This window comes from Ruditapes philippinarum, unplaced genomic scaffold (assembly GCF_026571515.1).
Source record: "Ruditapes philippinarum isolate M1 unplaced genomic scaffold, ASM2657151v2 ctg2268_1_1_1_1, whole genome shotgun sequence".
Classification (NCBI taxonomy): Eukaryota; Metazoa; Mollusca; class Bivalvia; order Venerida; family Veneridae; genus Ruditapes; species Ruditapes philippinarum.
The window spans coordinates 197,234-216,547 of NW_026867202.1; the positions used below are offsets into that span (position 1 = coordinate 197,234).

Below are 19,314 nucleotides of genomic sequence, written 5' to 3' on the forward strand. Positions count from 1 at the left end.
ATTACCTTTAAACTTTCTGTATTTCTGAAATGGACGTGCCCACCTTTAATTTTGGAACCGTCAATTATCAATTTTAGGGATATCAAGATGTAATTTGAAAGTCCGTAAGACAACAGCAAGAGCCTGGTTAGATTGTAAGGATGTGACTCTGTACTTGTGGCAAACATTTTCAACAGTATGGCTTAGATCTAAGATTATTATCAACATATCATGTAGAAATTTTGCGAACTTCTGCATTTTCTAGCAAATGATCTCAGATGAAAAATCTCTCTGAGGTCATTATGCCCCACCTTTGGTTTATGTGTTTCAGCTTAGATATCGGTTCTTCCTTGTAAAATGAATACAGGACATAAAATGATATTTTGGCTTTGCAATTATATTTTGGTCATTCAGAAAAATTCAATAGTATCTTATGTATAAAATATATATAGTCAGTGTCATCTCTTTGGATTTACTTTTGCTGAAAATGATGCAAAGATGGGCACCTGTTATATTACACAGACAGTTATTATGCTAAATGTCCACAATATTAAGATAGAAGGTTTGAATGTACTGTGTCTATGATATAATAACAGTTTAGAAACAAATGACAATACTCCTGATAGTGACATTGAATTAAAGAGATTCCGTCCAATAAAACCAAACAAAAAGTTTTGAATAAGAGGTAATTTATATTTAAACAAGAATTTGTAACAGAGTTACCAACGTCCCCTGCCTCGGGAGATTTTATATGAAGCATAAAATTTGTGCTATTTCAAAAGATTGAGGTATGGATCTCAGGACATTCAGTCCAAAATTAAGATCAATGCTAGATCGGCAAATGTAACAATAAATTTGTTAAAAAAACAAAATGAAACACGAAATTTAAAAATCTATCATGTTAAGCTTTGACCTCTAAGTGTGACCTTGACCTTGGAGGTAGGGGAGCAGGTGTTGTGCATGACATAACGTCTTATTATTGAGACTATTTGTGCCAAGTATTTTCAAAATCCCTTGAACTATCAAAAAGTTATAGTTTGGACACAAAATATACCCAATAACAGACTATGTAAATCTTTGACCTCTAAGTGTGACCTTTACCTTTGAGGTAGGGACACAGATGTTACGCATGACATATCATCTAATCATTGTGACTATTTGTGCCAAGTATTTTCAAAATCCCTTAATCTATGAAGAAGTAATGGATGGGACACAAAATATACCGAAAAACAGACTCTGTTAACCTTTGACCTCTAAGTGTGACCTTGACCTTGGAGGTAGGGGTGCAGGTGTTGTACTTGACATATCGTCTTATTATTGTGACTATTTGTGCCAAGTTATTTCAAAATCCCTTGAACTATGAAGAAGTTCTAGATTCGACACAAAATATACCCTATAACAGACTATGTTAATTTTTGACCTCTAAGTGTGACCTTGACCTTGGAGGTAGGGATGCAGGTGTTGCGCATGACACATCCTCTTATTATAGTGACTATTTGTGCGAAGTATTTTCAAAATCCTTTGATCTATGAAAAAGTTATGGACCGGACACAAAATATACCCTGTAACAGACTATGTAAGTATTTGACCTCTAAGTGTGACCTTGACCTTGGAGGTAGGTGACCGGTTTTTGTGCATGACACATCATCTGATTATTGTGAACAATTATGGCAAGTATTTACAAAATTCCTTCATAGATAAGAAAGTTATGGAATGCACACGACATATACCCTCAAATAGACAATGTTGACCTTGAATGAGCAAGTACAACCTTGACCCTGGATGTAGGGGTTTGGTTTTTGCGCATGACACATCGTCTTATTATAACAAACCTTTGTGCCAAGTTATTTTAAATTCCATTGATAAATGACAAAGTTATGGACCGGACACGAAATATACCCCGTAACAGACTATGTTAATATTTGACCTCCAAGTGTGACCTTGACCTTGAAGGTAGGCAACTGGTTTCTTTGCGCATGACACATCATCTGATTATTGTGAACAATTCTGGCAAGTATTTTCAAAATTCCTTCATAGATAAGAAAGTTCTGGACCGGACACGACATATACCCTCAAATAGACAATGTTAACCTAGAATGAGCAAGTAGGACCTTGACCCTGAAGCTACAGGTCTGGCTGTTGCGCATGAAACATCGTCTTATTATAACAAACATTAGTGCCAAGTAATTTCAAATTCTTTTGATAAATGAAAAAGTTATGGACCGGACACGTAATATACCCTGTAACAGACTATGTTAATATTTGATCTCCAAGTGTGACCTTGACCTTGAAGGTAGGTGACTGGCTTTTGCGCATGACACATTGTCTGATTATTGTGAACAATTATGGCAAGTATTTACAAAATCCCTTCATAGATAAGAAAGTTATGGACCGGACACAACATATACCCTCAAATAGACAATGTTAGCCTTGAATGAGCAAGTACGACCTTGACCCTGAAGGTACGGGTCTGGTTGTTGCACATGACACATCGTCTTATTATAACAAACATTAGTGCCGAGTAATTACGAATTCCTTTGATAAATGACAAAGTTATGGACCGGACTCGAAATATACACTGTAACAGACTATGTTAACATTTGACCTCCAAGTGTGACCTTGACCTTGAAGGTAGGTGACTGGTTTTTGCGCATGACACATCGTCTGATTATTGTGAACTATTATGGCAAGTATTTACAAAATCCCTTCATAGATAAGAAAGTTATGGACCGGACACAACATATACCCACAAATAGGCAATGTTGACCTTGAATGAGCAAGTGCGACTTGACCCTGGAGGTAGGGGTCTGGTTGTTGCGCATGACACATCATCTTATTGTAATAAACATTTGTCCCAAGTTATTTTAAATTCCTTTCATAAATGACAAAGTTATGGACCGGACACGAAAGTGTGACGGACAGACGGACGGAGCCTATTTTTATATCCCCCTTAATATAGATAAAAGAAATAGGAAAAATAAGATAAATTGATAAACAATAGAGAAGAAATCTATTAGCCATTTGAACATGTATGAGGTAGTTTTTTTACAAATAATCTATGTCTTAGTTTAAAATGAACAATTTAAAAAGTTGTCATGTAAATAACAACAACAAGACAATTTATTTTGCGAAACTAGGGGTAGATATTTATGTAGGTACGCAGAACTGGGGTATAGCTGCAAGAGATGGCAATATGAGACTTACATGGTGAATATGTGTTCTTATTTCTCATGCACATATATACTTAATTACAGTTTATAACTTATGCATTATATTAAAATATATAGGGAGTGATCTAGTTTGCTGAATGAAATACTCTATCCCTTTATTTGATTCTCACAATATTTTGATTCAAAGTTCACAATTTCTTGCACATTCAAAATTTATTTTTGCGAGGAATATACCTGTTATCTTATGGAAGGTCAGGTTATAGATACATTTACTATTACATGTACATAGATAAAAAAGTTTATAATGTATTCATGTATACAGGCACTGGGGCTATTACCAACACGTCAGTTACACATTAAGAAGGTGATATATCAAGATTCCAACGGATGTCGTCTATAGATTCTTTCAATCAACGATCTCATCCTAATGAAATGTTTACTGGTCTTAAATACTTTGAGAGGTCAATAAAGGGAGATAATGGATCTTTCACAAAGGTACTAATTGTTTAATGTACACCTAGTTATATTGTATATATTATGAAGAATAGTGATGGCCTGTTATTGTAAGTTAAAGAATGATGGGTTTTTAGACTTGGGGGGGGGGGGGGGTGGGGTGCAAAAGCATTCATGTCACGTTCAAAACTAAAATTATCATGTTTTAATTAATCGATATATAAAAGTTTTAAGAACTGCAAATGTTTTCGTACCAATCACTGTCATCTCGTCATGTTGTGTTACGCTTCAGAACATTTGTGGGGCTATACAGGTGCACTTTTGTTTTGTAAAGCTGGAAAGTCACCATATGATAGCTACTACCTTTAAAAGAATACGGGCTTATAACAGTTTAAAATGTAATTTAAAATTTATAATTTGTATAGTTTTAAAATGGATGGGAGTCGCTCACAATTTTAAGTAATGTAATATTATACATGCATGAACATTGATATTTGATATAAATGTTACATACAGTTTATATACATTTTCAGAATGCATTTGACTAGGGACAGGTAGACAAGAATGCCCTTGCTAAATGTTTGTTAACTTTGTGTAGACAGGTCAAGGACATTCTCTCAGATGAACCAAGATTGCTCAAGTTAAAAGCTCCAATGTATATCCTAGGTAATTTTGTATATATAAGTTGTTTGAATTTATATTAAATGTTTTATTTGAATGCATATCGCATGAATAAATAAGTCTATTCCACCAGTTATCAACTATTTCAAACTTAAACTGGGGAATTGTAGTTTCATGTTATTGGAGATATGAGGAAAATAAAACTAGCATAGTTTTCATTCTATGCAATTGACGTTCAGTTTTAGTATTTTGTAAATGAGATCATAGACATTGATTTCTGAAACCCCTTTTCAAAAAATTTTATTGTTGTGAAATATTTTAAAGCCCCAGGCTAAGGCCCAAAATAGAGAGGGGAAATTAGCCCGGGAAAATGCAGGATTTTCGGGTTTTAAAGGCCTGTGCTGAGGTTTTAGCCCCCCCCAAATACGCTAAAAAAAAAGTGGGGAAATTTTAAATGGAAAGGGTTTTTGGGTTTAACCCTTTTGGGGAGGGCAATTTTCTCTCAGATATTGAGATTAATAGCCATTTGTCCCCAACCACTGATTAGATAATCATGTGGGATAAGTAGTTGGCCACTTTCACAGAAGTTTGTACATGGTTATTATGCAGGAAAGCCAGTTAAGGGGACAATCCAAAAATTGTTGAAATCAAAAGAAAACTGGAAATAAATGAGACAAAAGAAAAAGTAAATTTGTGGTATTTTCTCATGTATATTTTCTTGTTGTTTTAGGAGATATTCATGGGAACTATAGAGATTTGATATGTTTTGAGAAAGCTCTATGGAGATTGGGACCTTTATTAACCCCAGCTTCCTTTTTGTTCCTTGGAGATTATGTTGACAGAGGTGACTTTGGAATTGAGGTACATGTGTACTTGATTTTTGTTTAATGTCATATAATTTTATGTTTCTCTAAGGATATTCATTCAATTATGATTTGAAAACAAATTAAAGTTAGGTTGTGTTGAAGTTATGAAGGTAAATGAACTTAAAGATTGATTGAAAGATCTTAAAACCGGCACTTATGTTTATTAAACTTCACTTAGATAGCCAATTCTTAAAACCTCAACTATTAATATAAATGATTTGCATTGATTGATAAAGATTGCTGTAAAGATTCTATAAGTAGAACTCTCTATATCTATTCCTTGCAATATAAGATAAATTTTCAAGAATAATGATTTGAATGAGCCAATAAAACGATGCCTTCATGATAGATCAACATTTATAATTATATGCTATTTTATTTCACATGTCATTTCATATTTGTTCGCACAGAAGATTTTAGCTCCTCACAAATTTCACCTGTTAAGGGGTAACCATGAGTTACGGAGTGTACAAGAAATGTTCTCGTTCAAAACGTAAGATCTTTCAATACTCTTATTATGTATAGTAACATAATTGCCTACGATTTCAACTGATTATGAGTGTCACATGACCGATTATGAGTTTGTGGCCCGGAGCAGAAAAAATCATAATTGGCTCGCTGAACATGTATCTGGAAGCCCAAGGGCCTAGATTATTTACCTGAAACATCTTGTATACCTGTACCAGGGTTTTTAAAATTATTGCTATTGGGTTAAAATAAACCTTATGTGGGGAAATTTGATTTTCTTTTAATATAGAGAACGTTGAATCATTCTGTCTCAAGGTAAGTGCTGTGGGAGCAATGGCCCCGTGTTGTTGTTTAATTGTTGTTATTATTGTTTTCATTGACAATGTTGTGTCACGTGTTTTGCAGGTAAAATACTGTAATGTAAATTATGTATTGTTATTCAGCGAGTGCCTGTCTAAGTTTGGTGACAGTATAGGTAGCCAACTATGGGAGGCAATCAATGACTGTTTTGATGTTATGCCAATAGCAGCAACAGTAGATGATAAGGTAGGTAACTCTCCAATTAAAATGAAAAGATAACTTCTTAAACAATTTTAAGGAACTTCTACAAGCAGCATAAGAAAATTATTGGTGGAACAAGAAATAGAGTAGTGTCAATATTTGAAATCCCAAATTTCTTGAATATTTTAACCACTTAAAATTAATTTTTTAAAAATCAACAAAACGGTTAATTTTTTAGATTTCTTTATTACATAATTGACAAAAGACAAGAACATATATAGTCAGACTCTTCATTATAATTTACTACTGTTGGATGAATTTATATTCAGGGCTTGCCCTCTTCTTCTGCTTTGAATTTTTGGGACTCGTAATATATCAAATATTAAATTGAGCACTTTCAGCTTAGAGGAGGTTGTGGTTCCACAAGATGTCCTCGTTTTGTGATGAAAGCTGGGAGCCTGTGGTTATTCTTCTTCTGTAAATCTGAAAGGTGTCATTTATTTATGACACTTACTTTGTAAAGAGTACAATGAAACTTTTATGTTTTGATACATAACAATGTATATGTAAATTTAATTCAGATATTTTGTGTACATGGGGGTATACCAATGCCGGAATTAGACGGAGGATTTATAGATGCCATAAACAAAGTGCCAAACCCATTGAAGAACCCTGAAGATGAGAGTACTCTGGCATGGGATATAATGTGGAGTGATCCAGTCAGGTATATATACAATAAATCAAAGCAATTTTCATGGGGACACTTACAATCAAATGATTGGTGTTGCTGACTTAGGAGCATGTTGCATATAAAATAAGATCTTGTCAGTGAGACAGTGACATTAAATTCTATAAGCTACATAGCTAGCTTTTAGAGGGTAAATGTTACTACTCAGTCACCTGCTCACGTCTGATTTGATGCATGAGAAGAAGGGGAACTAGGGGTGTTTCTGTACCAGTTCATTTAAAATTGGTCACTTGTACCTTGTAATATTGGTGTGACCTCACATTAAACTCAATGAAATAAAGTTAAATGATTTGGGCAAAATAAGGTTATAGAATAGATAATTATTATGCATATTCAACAAGAATAGACTAATTTATGTTTAAAATTCTAAAATGCTGTATTTCAAAAATATTTTTCTATTCATTTTTATAGTCTGGATGTATTAACTCCAGAGACAATTCAGGAATTAAAAGAAAACAAAAGGCTTCATAGCAAACACTAGACGTGGGACTGCCCATTTCTTCAGCTTCTGTGATGCTTTGTTTGGCTTCTTAGATAGAAATGGCCTCACACATGTTATTAGGGCTCATGAGGTGCAGGAAGCTGGCTTCCAGGTAAATCTCATATGTTGATTTTTATGTTTAAGAAATTTGTGAATACTTTAAATTCACTAGCATTTAACAAAACTAATTTTCTTTGTATTTGTTTCATCAAGCAGAACTATTCTGATTAACAAAGCTCATACGATTGTGATGGCCTTCTACATTTAATCTAATGTCCCTCACTTACAAACTCGGTGCCGGGTGTTAGTTATTCTGTTTACCTTTCTTGCCTTTAGGAGCTTATTAAATACTGTGCAGAGTTGCAGAGTTTTTTTGATAATAAAACAGTTATTTAATGGGTGTTTGTGGAACAGTAAACTGTTGTCCATCTATAGAACCCAGCCAATATGCAGACTGCTGAGTTGTCGCACCTGGCTATATCCTGTTGACTGTTTATTTTTGTTGTGGAATTCCCTCACAAATAAAATTAGACTGTTCCAAATTCAAAGCAGGGTATTTCCATAGAGAAAATTTAGCATAGTAATGTAATCTTAAGTATATTTTACTGGAATATTTGATTTAATACTTCGACGAGGTAAGGTAATCTTAAGTATATAGTACTAGAATATTAATGCTCTGATTTAATTTTTTGACCAGGTACAACAACAGGGCAAGTTATTGACTGTATTCTCCTCGTCACATTACTGTGGGGGTAGCAACGAAGCCGCATGTGTACTTGCCGATAACTACAAACTACGTATGATCAGAATAGATACGACCTGAACATGCCTCTAGTTTCCATGGTTACCAGTATAGTTATCATCTGCGAGAAGAAATCATGGCCAGCTGGGAGAATTAACATTCAGCATCTAGTTTCGTGTATTTTTAAAACATTTACTTGATAAATGTACATGATATTTTATATTTGAACAAAGCGTTGGGTGTGTGTTTACTCAATGACATTTCAAGGATCATCGGTTTTTGGTTGTTGTTTTTTTTTTCGCCAATAAACTTTTCTCCTATTTAGTTAGTAAATTGTAGGTACAGACAAGGCAATTTAAAAATACCTGAGTTTATAAAATTTGCATAATAACATGTGTTGAAATTAAGATCTGATAAATGCGTTAGTTCATGCATTAATCAGTTAATCTCTATAAACAATTTAATCTGGTAAAACATATAGTATTTTTTTATATTCTTTTTGTTAAGTTCTGAGTTCTAAGAAGTATTATTGCCTTTGATTTTAAGATTTTTAGCACTTAATGTTAAAACAAGATGACACAAAAAGAGAAGAGAATATTGAAATTCTGTATAATACAAAGTAGTTTTGCCCTAATATATCATTTTAAGTTAATGATTAACATTACATTTTGATCAATTAATATCCTAATTACCCCTTTAATATCAGATAAAAACTTGTTTATTTTGATATTCCATTCAAAACCCATAATAAGGCTTACAAATTTATATTCAAATCAATAACTTACTAGAGGCTTTTTATTCTTTAGGCTTACCATGGACCTTATCATATGGGATTCATAACCAAGCCATGTTTTTCTGCAGGACATCAGCACTATAAAGTCCTGAAAGCTGGCATAAAAGTGACTACAAATTGTTATTAATAATGTTATTAATGTCTTTCAAGTCAGTCCAGCTTAAATAAGTATGGTTTTTGTTATAGGGTATCTAACAGAAACACGTCACAAAATATTTATGACAAAAATTTCAGTTTGATATTTTTTGTAAAATGTTAAGAAATTGTGGTCCTGTTGAAATTATTTTAGATTTTATTTTAGATGGATGCTTAATTGCTGTGACATAACAAGATGAAATATTCTAGCATGCCATTTGTCATTATATTTGATGTTTCAACATAACTTCATTCAGGGGCTCTTGATAATATTTTGCCATACTAACTAGTTATATAACCACGCAAAATCATAACCTTTAAAATGAGATTTAACAACTAAAATTGGTCAAAAATAAAAACTATGCTATCCAAACGGCTTTGGTGTTTTTACCATTTGTACAATTTAAAGACATTGAAAAGAGAAACCTTGTCAATTGTAATTATGATTTCTTATTTATTGAACAGATATGCTGCACAAAGTTGTGTTTTGTTCAGATTTTTATACTTGCAAAATCACATTGTATTTTTAAGCACATTTTATTGCACTGCAGTTAAATAAAAGTAATGTTATTCCTTTTATTCGTGTTGCACAATCATTGTAAACTGCAATATTTCATATAGTAAATCATTGTTTTGTTTCATATAAACTGTTACATGTATTTCATTTAAAACCAATATAATTTGTCACCTTAGTGCAGTAACGGGTTAATTCCCCTTCATTTGAGTTAACCCGTTATAGTTTAACGTTTATTAAAAACAACGCTATCAAAGTAATTTCTTCCATTTTGTGAATAAAGTCATTGTAAAAGTTAGAGATTTGTGTTTAAGCGCTTACTGCTGTGTTTGGTATATAACAGTAATGTTATGATAAAAATATAAAGAATTTTGTAAGTTACTTCACTGTCAGTATTATTTGAGTATCTTGAAGAATAATCATGTTCAAATTTTATACATGTGTAATGTTTCATTGTCTCATAATCGTACATGTACCTCAATTACTAGTTTCCTAGATATAATCAGGTGAATGACATTTTATTTCATCGTAGATTTATTTTCTGCTCATGTTTTTGATACATTTTTACTCCATGGATTCAATTCTATTATATTGTAAGATATATGAAATATAAATTACTCTTTGAAAATGCCATAAGACCATTATCATGTTGGATATGTAAACTGTAAACTTTTAGTATATAGTTATACATGATAAAGTGATCACCTTGTGTCTTGTATCCAACGTTTTACTTTCAATATTCCCCATTCCTCATGGCTGATAATGATTAAACTATAGAGGGATGATGATCCCTATAACAGTCAGCTGAACAAGATAGCCGGCAGAGCTAAATATAAAAATAATAATAAAACATCTAACAAAATTTGGATTTGTAATATTTTCCAGACTGGACTTAAAGACAGGTTCAGCTGTTAGTTAAATACAGTGTCATTTTTTGTTTGCTTGTATTAATGTTAGACACAATTACTAGTTTGATTTTTAATACAGAAACCCATGATTTTTCCAGTCATTGTAGTTCATTGCAATATTTTTATTTGTACATATTTTCCAACTTTGTTTTTAACACAATAATATATTAAAAGATTTGCTGAAATGGTAATATCATAGATTTATAGATTCTTATTATCAAAGACTTCATGCTGAAAACATTTACCTTCCATATCGTGTAAATACTTATTTCCCACTCGCGCTATACATATTTGTAAGCTGGAATGTTGTTAAGGGAATGTACATCCTTCATTATTGTTTCTTATTATTTTTTCTATTACGAAGCACTCCACAATTTAGGTCATATGGCGCTGAACAAGAAACAAGAAAGATGATTTTCCTAACTTTACAAACTTAACGCAATACCAGGGGTAAAAATTACCTTTACTAAGAAATGCTTAGGCTCTTGTTATTCAACCCAATTTAGTGCTATTTTTCGATCATACAGGGATAAACGATGGCTACAATTCTGATGCCTTAACTCTTAAAGGCAATCTCTCAGAAACAAGGGAGCGTCTACTCATTCAGATTGTAAATCTCGAATTAACTTGATATTTTCAAGGATCTTTAGTAGAAAATAATGTTGAAATGCCCCATCATTGATTCAATAATTAGAACATGCTAATTTTTTCCTTGTCAGCCTGTCTGGTGTACCGCCTCCGTGGTCGAGGGGTTTAGAGTCCCGATTTAACTTCTAATCCAGTTTACCTCTCTGGCGTGGGTTCGATCCCCCGGGAATGCTTTGGGTAGTTTAGCAAGGGGAAGGTAGTCTAGTTACTGGGGTAACTTCTTCCAGGAAACAATGGTTAGGAAACTACCCGCCTATATGACTGAAAATACTGTTGGGAAAAGGCGTAAAAGAAAAAAACAGACAAACAGCCTGTCTGGTGAAACATTTGACAATTTTTAATTCTATATAGATTAGGAGGCTACAGACTTAATATCTACAAATCTCTGGATAAGAACTTTAAATTTAGACGTACTGATTGCATGTATGACATTTACCTTTATGTAAACTTAAAACTTCCGTAAACAACTGATTTTCAAAAAATACATAAATATAATTTAAAGGCCCATTAAACCTCAGTAATGAAAAGGCATTATCTTTTTATGATATTCAAAAAGATGCATTTACATTAAGAAAGTAGCATTGGATGAGAAATTATCTGATTTTTTAAGTACTTATAGAAAGCAAAAAAGAACAACAAAGAACTCACAGACCTTTTTAGGGGTTAAATGGGCCTTTAACAAATATGTCTCCTATGGAGTATATTTATTTGTACAATGTGTGTTTTAAAGTTTTAAATGATACACATTTTTGTTTTCTGGTTCGTTTAGTCAGCTTTTAAGGATGAACAAGTGAATTTTACAAACTGTTTTAGGTTTTTTATAAACGCTTGTATATATAGCTGGAATTGTAAATAATGCACATATTTTTAGTTATTTTTTCAATTTTTATTTTATTTCTTCTATTTGGAAGATATATTCTATAAGATGCATTATAATTTAACTCATTGAGTTCTAGTAACATGTTATAAAATAGTGTGATAAAGAATTCTTGAAATATATAGGGTTATGGTTAGAATATTATGGTATTCAAATTACTAACCCATTCCTTACTCTATTGTATTTTTCTTGTTAGCAATTTTTTTTACCGGTAGAAGAGAAATTTCTGAAAATTTGAGTCACACAATTAGCCAATTTTTGGTTAAAAAAATTACTCATTAGATTAACAAATTTTGAAACCCCTGGTAACAATAATAAACAATTCCTAATTCAGTGTATGACTACTCTTTTTCATAAAGTTAACAATGTTATTATGACAATTTGTTTGCTAATAAGAGAAAAAATATTAGGATAATTATCATAAAAAGCATCAATGTAAATAAGAAAGATTGTTTCTGAAAAAATCTAGAAAATTTAACATTGTATTTTAAAGCAGCATGCTTCCAGATTCATGCAAATTTTCATGACAATGTTAGTAAAATAACGTAAAGTGAATAAGGATGTTAATTAACAAATAGCAAACGACGCTTACAAAAAGATGTCAAAATATGCAAAAAAAAGCCCAAACTGCGTTTGTAACACAATAAAAAATATGGTGATAAATACTACAAAAGAAATATGTCAGTGTGAATCATTTAAAGTTACTTTATGAAAAACAATATAGAAAAATAATGTTTCAAATTTTATGAAAATTATGATTTTGTTTAATATAAACAATAATGATGTTGATTCGTGTGTTGAATTATATTTGTGTCATAAAACATGACGTTGTTAAGGTATATTTGTGATTTGTTATATTTTATCATTTCTCTATGTGTAATTTAATGTTCTGTTTTATACCATGTTTTATGAGAGAAATATATAATGTATGATTTAGTTTTTTTTTGCGATTTATTATTTCATTTATGCCAATTGGAAAATGATGAAGTGGAGGCCAAAGAACTATTTTGTGTCTTTTTTAATATATGCTAACATTTTTTGTGCCACAGATAGGATTAATCCAACCCCTCCCCCCCCCTTCTCGAAAAAAAAGCGAAGTCAGTGAGAGTCAAAGCTAGAGTGAGGGTCTTAGTGACCGTCTGTAAACCATTGTCCAGAAGACAATTGTTTACGAAAAGTTTTAAATAAGGAGGGTCAAGGTTAGCAAATGTCTAATGTTTACACGACGACTTAACAACCGTGTTAACGTTCAACGGACTCCACTTAAAGAAATCTTAGGCTTTTAGAATTATAATTTTTATTGATAAGGTAGCATATTTTGTTTGTATATTTTGATTACGAAATATATCCCATAATGGATAAACTGATCTTTCTTCAGCTGTTGGTTTTGTACCAACCTCGGTTACCAGCTATTAAATTTTCTAACAGGTCTGGCTTTACTCCGACCAACTCAATTTAAATATATAAACGTGTGTCACAGGATGGACGAACAAAAGCAGATAATACGATGAAAACAAATACAGTACAAATAAGCAAGTTTATTATTTAAAAAAAGAGATGAAATTTCTACAAATGGAAGAAAAATGAAATGAAAATAAATGAATTATGCAGATTAAAGTAAGTCCTATAGTTTAAGGAAAGTCCTACACTTTACAGTAAGTCCTATAATTAAAACTTAGAGTAACACGTTGCAGTAACAAACTTATAAAAATACACCTATTTCAAATTCCTTATTATCCTAACAACCTCCACGCTGCTCCTATGTTAAGTGTAAGCCATTCTGATCTAACATCAGAATGATACAAAACTCACAAGAAGAATACGAAAAGAGGATGCTCGCATGGTACAGGCTGAGCTATAAATCCTTCATCTACCCTCCTAGGTATACGATTCGTTATACCGGGCATTAACTTCCGGTTATCAAATGTTTCTAGCTGTCTTTGGTCGTTCACTAGCGTCGCTGGTTATCATCATGTAGCCCTCCTTGCGTGTCGTGTCGGGGTCGTAATCTACAGACTTCCAGCTGCTATAATCATAATAATATCTCCGCTGGTTCTTATAGTAAACAGGTTTAGGTGTCAGGGTAGTCACTGCGCCGCTTAAGCAGTAATAAACATTTAACATAAATTGGTAAAATTTGGAATTATGAAACATCCGCAGATGTGTTCATATGGCAGTTATCATGGAACATTCAATGTGACATGTTAGTGCCATTCCATGAAAAACGGCATATGGTCCCCAAGTGAACAAATTGTTGAATTATGTTACATAAAATAAAATAATGGCAAAAATAAATAATTATAAGAGCTACATTGCAGCTAGTACAATTTTTATAATACAGTTTATGGATAAAATCGCACACATGAATAACAAGATGCATGACCGGCAAAGGCAATGGCGGGGGGCGTTCCATATTTTGAATTATATTATACAATTTTACAACGTATACTACGTGACAATTGTGCAACAAGTGTTTGCATATACAATTTAAAAGTATTGTCATGTACAAAACTAGCAATTTTCCATCAATATTTGAAAAGCAAAACAATGTACGGCAAATTGTAATGATGAAGACGGAATCATCAGCACTTCAGTAAAAGCAAATACCAACATTTAAAACCGCTGATTTTACGTGAAAATGTATCATATGAAAATACAAAGCAAAAATTTAAAACTGCAAACATTCGGCAAAATCAACTCAAAATATATTTACTGAAAAATTAATATAGCGTCGCTTACCTAGATCCATAGAGAAATTCACTTGCTACGTAACCTAAGTAAGTTTTTGCAAAGAAATGCCTCTTTTAAGGTCACCTGACTCAAAGTTGAACATTTGATATGGGAAGTCTCTGCCATTTGTCATTATCCATAATTTCAATCAATAACTTTTACTTCTAAACCATATGGTGAATTTTGAACAAATTTTACAGTAATGATTCTTAAGTGGCCCTCTACAAAGATCATAAAAAATATTCCCAAGCACAAAAATCAAGTAAAATCAAGATCACAAAAAAAATAATTAAAAATTGGATTTAAAATATTTTCACCTGACACAGCCTCTTATTTTATCACTTTCAGTATACAAAGACACTTATATAATATCCAATTTTGTTTATGTACATTTATAACACAATGACATGTTGTACATAAATAATACGTAAATTGTCTTTCTGATATCCTAATTCTACTGTTTTTACAGTCAGATATATAAATGTACAGCACATTATTAAATAGTGCTTAGAGTAATGGGTTTATATATATATATATGCTTACAAGTATTTACCCTTTCAATTGAGGAATGGCTGAATGTTATTTAATATTCAAAGTTTGTCTAACAAAATACATGTATATTTAAACATATAATAGGGATTATCCAGAATCTCGTATTCGATAATCCTTCTTAAACACATCATCTAGCGGGTGGGTAGGTGCAGTTTAATCCGGTAAAGTAAATAAGGCGGTTTGGTGGAAACACCGGTTAACAGTGCCAGTCAGGGAGGCGGCGATGTAGAAGCGCGGGAATCACCATTACAAGGTACCCGGCCGTATGTTTCATTTCCATCGCCACCCTCATTAGATTATCAACCCTTTGATTCAGTAATGGTTCATAACTCGCCAACTCAACTATCAAATCCTGTAAACATTGATGAAAATTTTCATAGTTTAGGAAGTACTATTCCTGTAAAAATAAAAGAAAAAATTTGGGCTGGAGAATTTACCGACCTGGCACTTCTTCTAAAGTCATCCCGCCAGCTTCAAGAGTATTCTGAAGAGGGTCAAATTGGGGAACTGCAATTTAGAAACGGGAGGTTATGCGTCACAAAGCCAAGGGGGTCAAATTTCAAAATGTCTATTGAACAATGGACATCGGCATTCATCGTTTTTATTAGCATTTACCTGGAAAGGTTTCCCAACAGATCCCAGGAGCTGTTAAAATACCTCCGGGATGTACGCTTAGCAGCAACAAGATCAGACTCCTGGTGGAAATATGATGAACAATTCCGCCAGGTCCAATCAAACAACCCATCTAGGTCTTGGGGCACCATTGATTTAGAACTTTGGTTGCTCTATGTAAATGGTCAATCACCTAGAGTACCTGATTTTGCAGGTCAAACCAGGAGTACTGCCTATAATAGTAAAACAACATCTCAAATTACGGGCACCCCTGCAGTTAAGTTTAATAAACAACGTACCTCCAGTCCTAAGTCATTTTCATGTAATTACTTCAATTCTGGTAGTCATTGTCCTTTTACTCCTTGTAGGTACAGTCATGTCTGCAGGCTATGCGGAGGAAAACATGCACAGACAGTATGCCACACTGGTCAATAGTACCTCACCTCTTTATCAGATCGGCAATACACCATTAAATATCACTGAATTACTAAAAGCTTTGAAACTTTACCCATTTAGTGCAGCAAAAGACCTTATCACAGGCATATCAAAAGGTTTTCCCTTACAATACGAGGGCCCCCGGGTACACAGAGACTCTCCAAATTTACGCAGTGCCAGGGAACTCCCAGGGGTCCTGCATACAAAAATAATTAAAGAAATACAAGTCGGTAGGGTAGCAGGCCCATTTCTCAGAATCCCATTTCCAACATTACAAATTTCTCCCATTGGTTTAGTTCCCAAAAAAGGCGGTGACTACCGTCTAATTCACCACCTGTCTTATCCCAGAAATAGATCTATTAATGACTATATTGATGAAGATCATTGCTCTGTGTCGTACTCAACAATTGATCAAGCGGCAGATATGGTTGCCAGATTAGGTCAGGGTGCCCTACTTAGCAAATCTGATGTAAAGTCAGCATTTCGCCTTCTCCCCATTTCCCCAGCAGACTTTGATCTGCTTGGTTTTAAAGTAATGGTCAGAGAAAAAGGTAAACCAGTTACTTACTATTTTTATGACAAAATGCTTCCCTTTGGGTCTTCAATTAGCTGTGCCCTCTGGGAAAAATTTGCTTCCTTTTTACATTGGGTGGTAGTTGCCAATAGTCATAACTCAAACATCTTGCATTATCTAGATGACTTCCTATTTGGTGAGTCATCTAATCATATTCAACCTGGACATACATTGCAATCTTTTGAAAATACTTGTAAAAAATTTGGTATACCAATTGCGCTTGACAAAACATGTGCTCCATCTACATGTTTGGTTTACCTGGGGGTTGAATTTGATACTGTACAGATGTCAATGCGGTTACCTAATGACAAGCTCGTAGATCTTAGACAAAAAATTATCATAGCAATAAATGCTAAAAAAATTTCCCTCAAGGACATGCAGTCCCTACTAGGATCTTTGAATTTTGCTTGCAGAGTTATTGCCCCAGGGCGAGCATTCTGCAGAAGGCTAATTGATGCAACCATAGGTGTAATAAAACCTCATCATAAGATAAGGGTTTCTGCCAATATGCGTAAAGACCTAGGTCTTTGGTTACATTTCCTCCAGTCATACAATGGAATAACCTTGATATCTGACCCTATTTGGCTTTCAGACAACACCCTTGAAATATATACCGACAGTTCAGGTGGTGTTACAGGAGGGTATGGTATCTATTTTGCAGGCCATTGGTCACAGGGCTCATGGCCTTCACATTGGGTTATAGGAGGACTCACTAGAGACATGACTCTGTTAGAGTTTTTTCCAGTTGTGGCAGCCATTGTTACTTGGTCAAATTCTTTTCGTAATAAGAAAATATTATTCCACATAGATAATCAAGCTGTGATACATATCATTTCATCTCAAACATGTAAATCTGAGAGAATTATGAATCTAGTTAGACATCTAGTTTTGGTTATGCTAACTACACAATATCTCTATTAAAGCCACTTATATCCCTTCTAGAAAAAACGTCATAGCAGATGCACTTTCTCGTTCACAGTGGGCCAGATTCAGACAGGCAGCGCCAGAGGCAGACTGGCAACCCACACAGATTCCATCCCACCTGTGGAACATCTAGATAGTCTTGCACAGCTATTAATTTCTAATTCAGTGGCTGCATCTACCCGTAAAACCTATGCAACAAGCATTCAAAAGTTATTCAACTTTAGAAATAACTATCAATTACCAGACACTTGGCCAGTCCCTATTAAAGATTTACTTCTTTTTATTGCTTATTACGCCCAGCAAGGTCTGTCCGCCTCTTCAATTTCTACTTATATGTCGGGAATCGGTTATGCCCATAAAGTGGGTAGTCTAACAGACCCCACAAAATCCTTCTTAGTGATTAAGGCAATTGAGGGCCTACGCCGCCTAAAAGGGAGGCATGTTAATGATTTAAGGGCTCCTATTACACTTACCTTACTTGATAAAATGATTTACAGTCTAAAATATATATGTAGCAACAAATATGAACAAGTCATGTTCACTGCAGCTTTCTCCTTGGCATTCTTTGGTTTGCTAAGAGTCAGTGAGTTCACAGTACCCAGCACTATATCGTCTAACCATAAACAGTTGTTAGTTAGTGATGTTCATCTATCTAATAACACAGTCTTTTTGAAAATTAGATGGTCAAAAACTGATCAGCTAGGTCTATCGGTCACATTACAAATTAAAGCTAATGGTGGGATCCATTGTCCAGTTAACAGTCTATCAAAGTACCTTAAGAACCGTCCCCATGCAGCCGACAGGGATAATCTGTTTATCCACTTCAATACCAAGCCCCTGACAAAGTATCAATTTTGTTCACTTTTACAGAAAGCTTTACAATTTATAGATGCTCCCGATCATGTCAGATCACATAGCTTTCGCATTGGTGGAGCAACATACCTCCACAGTATTGGGGTGCCCGACGACAGAATTAAGGTCATGGGACGCTGGAAGTCTGAGGTTTTCACTCGTTATATCAGGTTAAACCCCTAAATAATTTCCTTTTTCTCCTATCTTTACAACACATCAACCAAAAACTAACTGTCCCCAAGTTATTTCAGGTCATAAATGTCTCTGGATTATGGGGTCCTCCATTGTTCACTGGGCTGAAAGAACTGCAAGGCTGGATGACCCACAACTTGGTTTTACAAAGCATAACATGTCAGTTAAGTGGAAGGGATGCAGAGGTCTCGTTTTTGATGGTTTAGATAAACTCATGGACTCGATGTTAATGGAAATGCCAAAACCACAATTTATATTGATTCATTGCGGCTCCAATGATCTGACATCAGAGGGAGTCACAGGTAAAATGTTGATAGAAAAGATTCAGTGTTCAATCCTGAGATATCAAGCACTTTTCTGTAAAAACTACAATAATATGGTCATCAATCCTTCAAAGGAGGTACTGGCACTATGCACCTCTTGGTGCTGGAAAGAAAATAGAAAAAAAACGAACAAGAGTGAATATTGCAATCAAATCCTTTATTCTTAAAAATGGAGGTCAATACATTGACAATAACAATATTTCTGCTAAGGAGGTA

General features: G+C 33.7%; 1 protein-coding gene and 1 pseudogene across 1 annotated transcript; both read left to right on the top strand.

The window, feature by feature from the left end:
- LOC132735279 (protein phosphatase 3 catalytic subunit alpha-like) overlaps positions 1-8,180 on the top strand; it is a 43,461-nt pseudogene extending 35,281 nt beyond the window's left edge.
- LOC132735280 (uncharacterized) lies at positions 8,113-19,141 on the top strand. The gene is made up of 3 exons (XM_060722218.1): positions 8,113-8,206; positions 15,362-15,439; positions 17,787-19,141. Exons 1-3 carry the CDS (start codon positions 8,113-8,115, stop codon positions 18,764-18,766), a joined length of 1,152 nt encoding a protein of 383 aa, XP_060578201.1. The 3' UTR covers positions 18,767-19,141.
- The last annotated feature ends 173 nt before the right edge of the window (positions 19,142-19,314 follow it).

Bases quoted from the DNA above. Each gene is read 5' to 3' on its own strand.
- LOC132735280 (XM_060722218.1), top strand. From the start codon at position 8,113: ATGCCTCTAGTTTCCATGGTTACCAGTATAGTTATCATCTGCGAGAAG. The intron at 8,207-15,361 runs GTATTTTTAAAA...AAAGTAAATAAG, and splicing joins CATTCAGCATCTAGTTTCGT to GCGGTTTGGTGGAAACACCG. The intron at 15,440-17,786 runs GTACCCGGCCGT...TCTCGTTCACAG, and splicing joins GCGGGAATCACCATTACAAG to TGGGCCAGATTCAGACAGGC.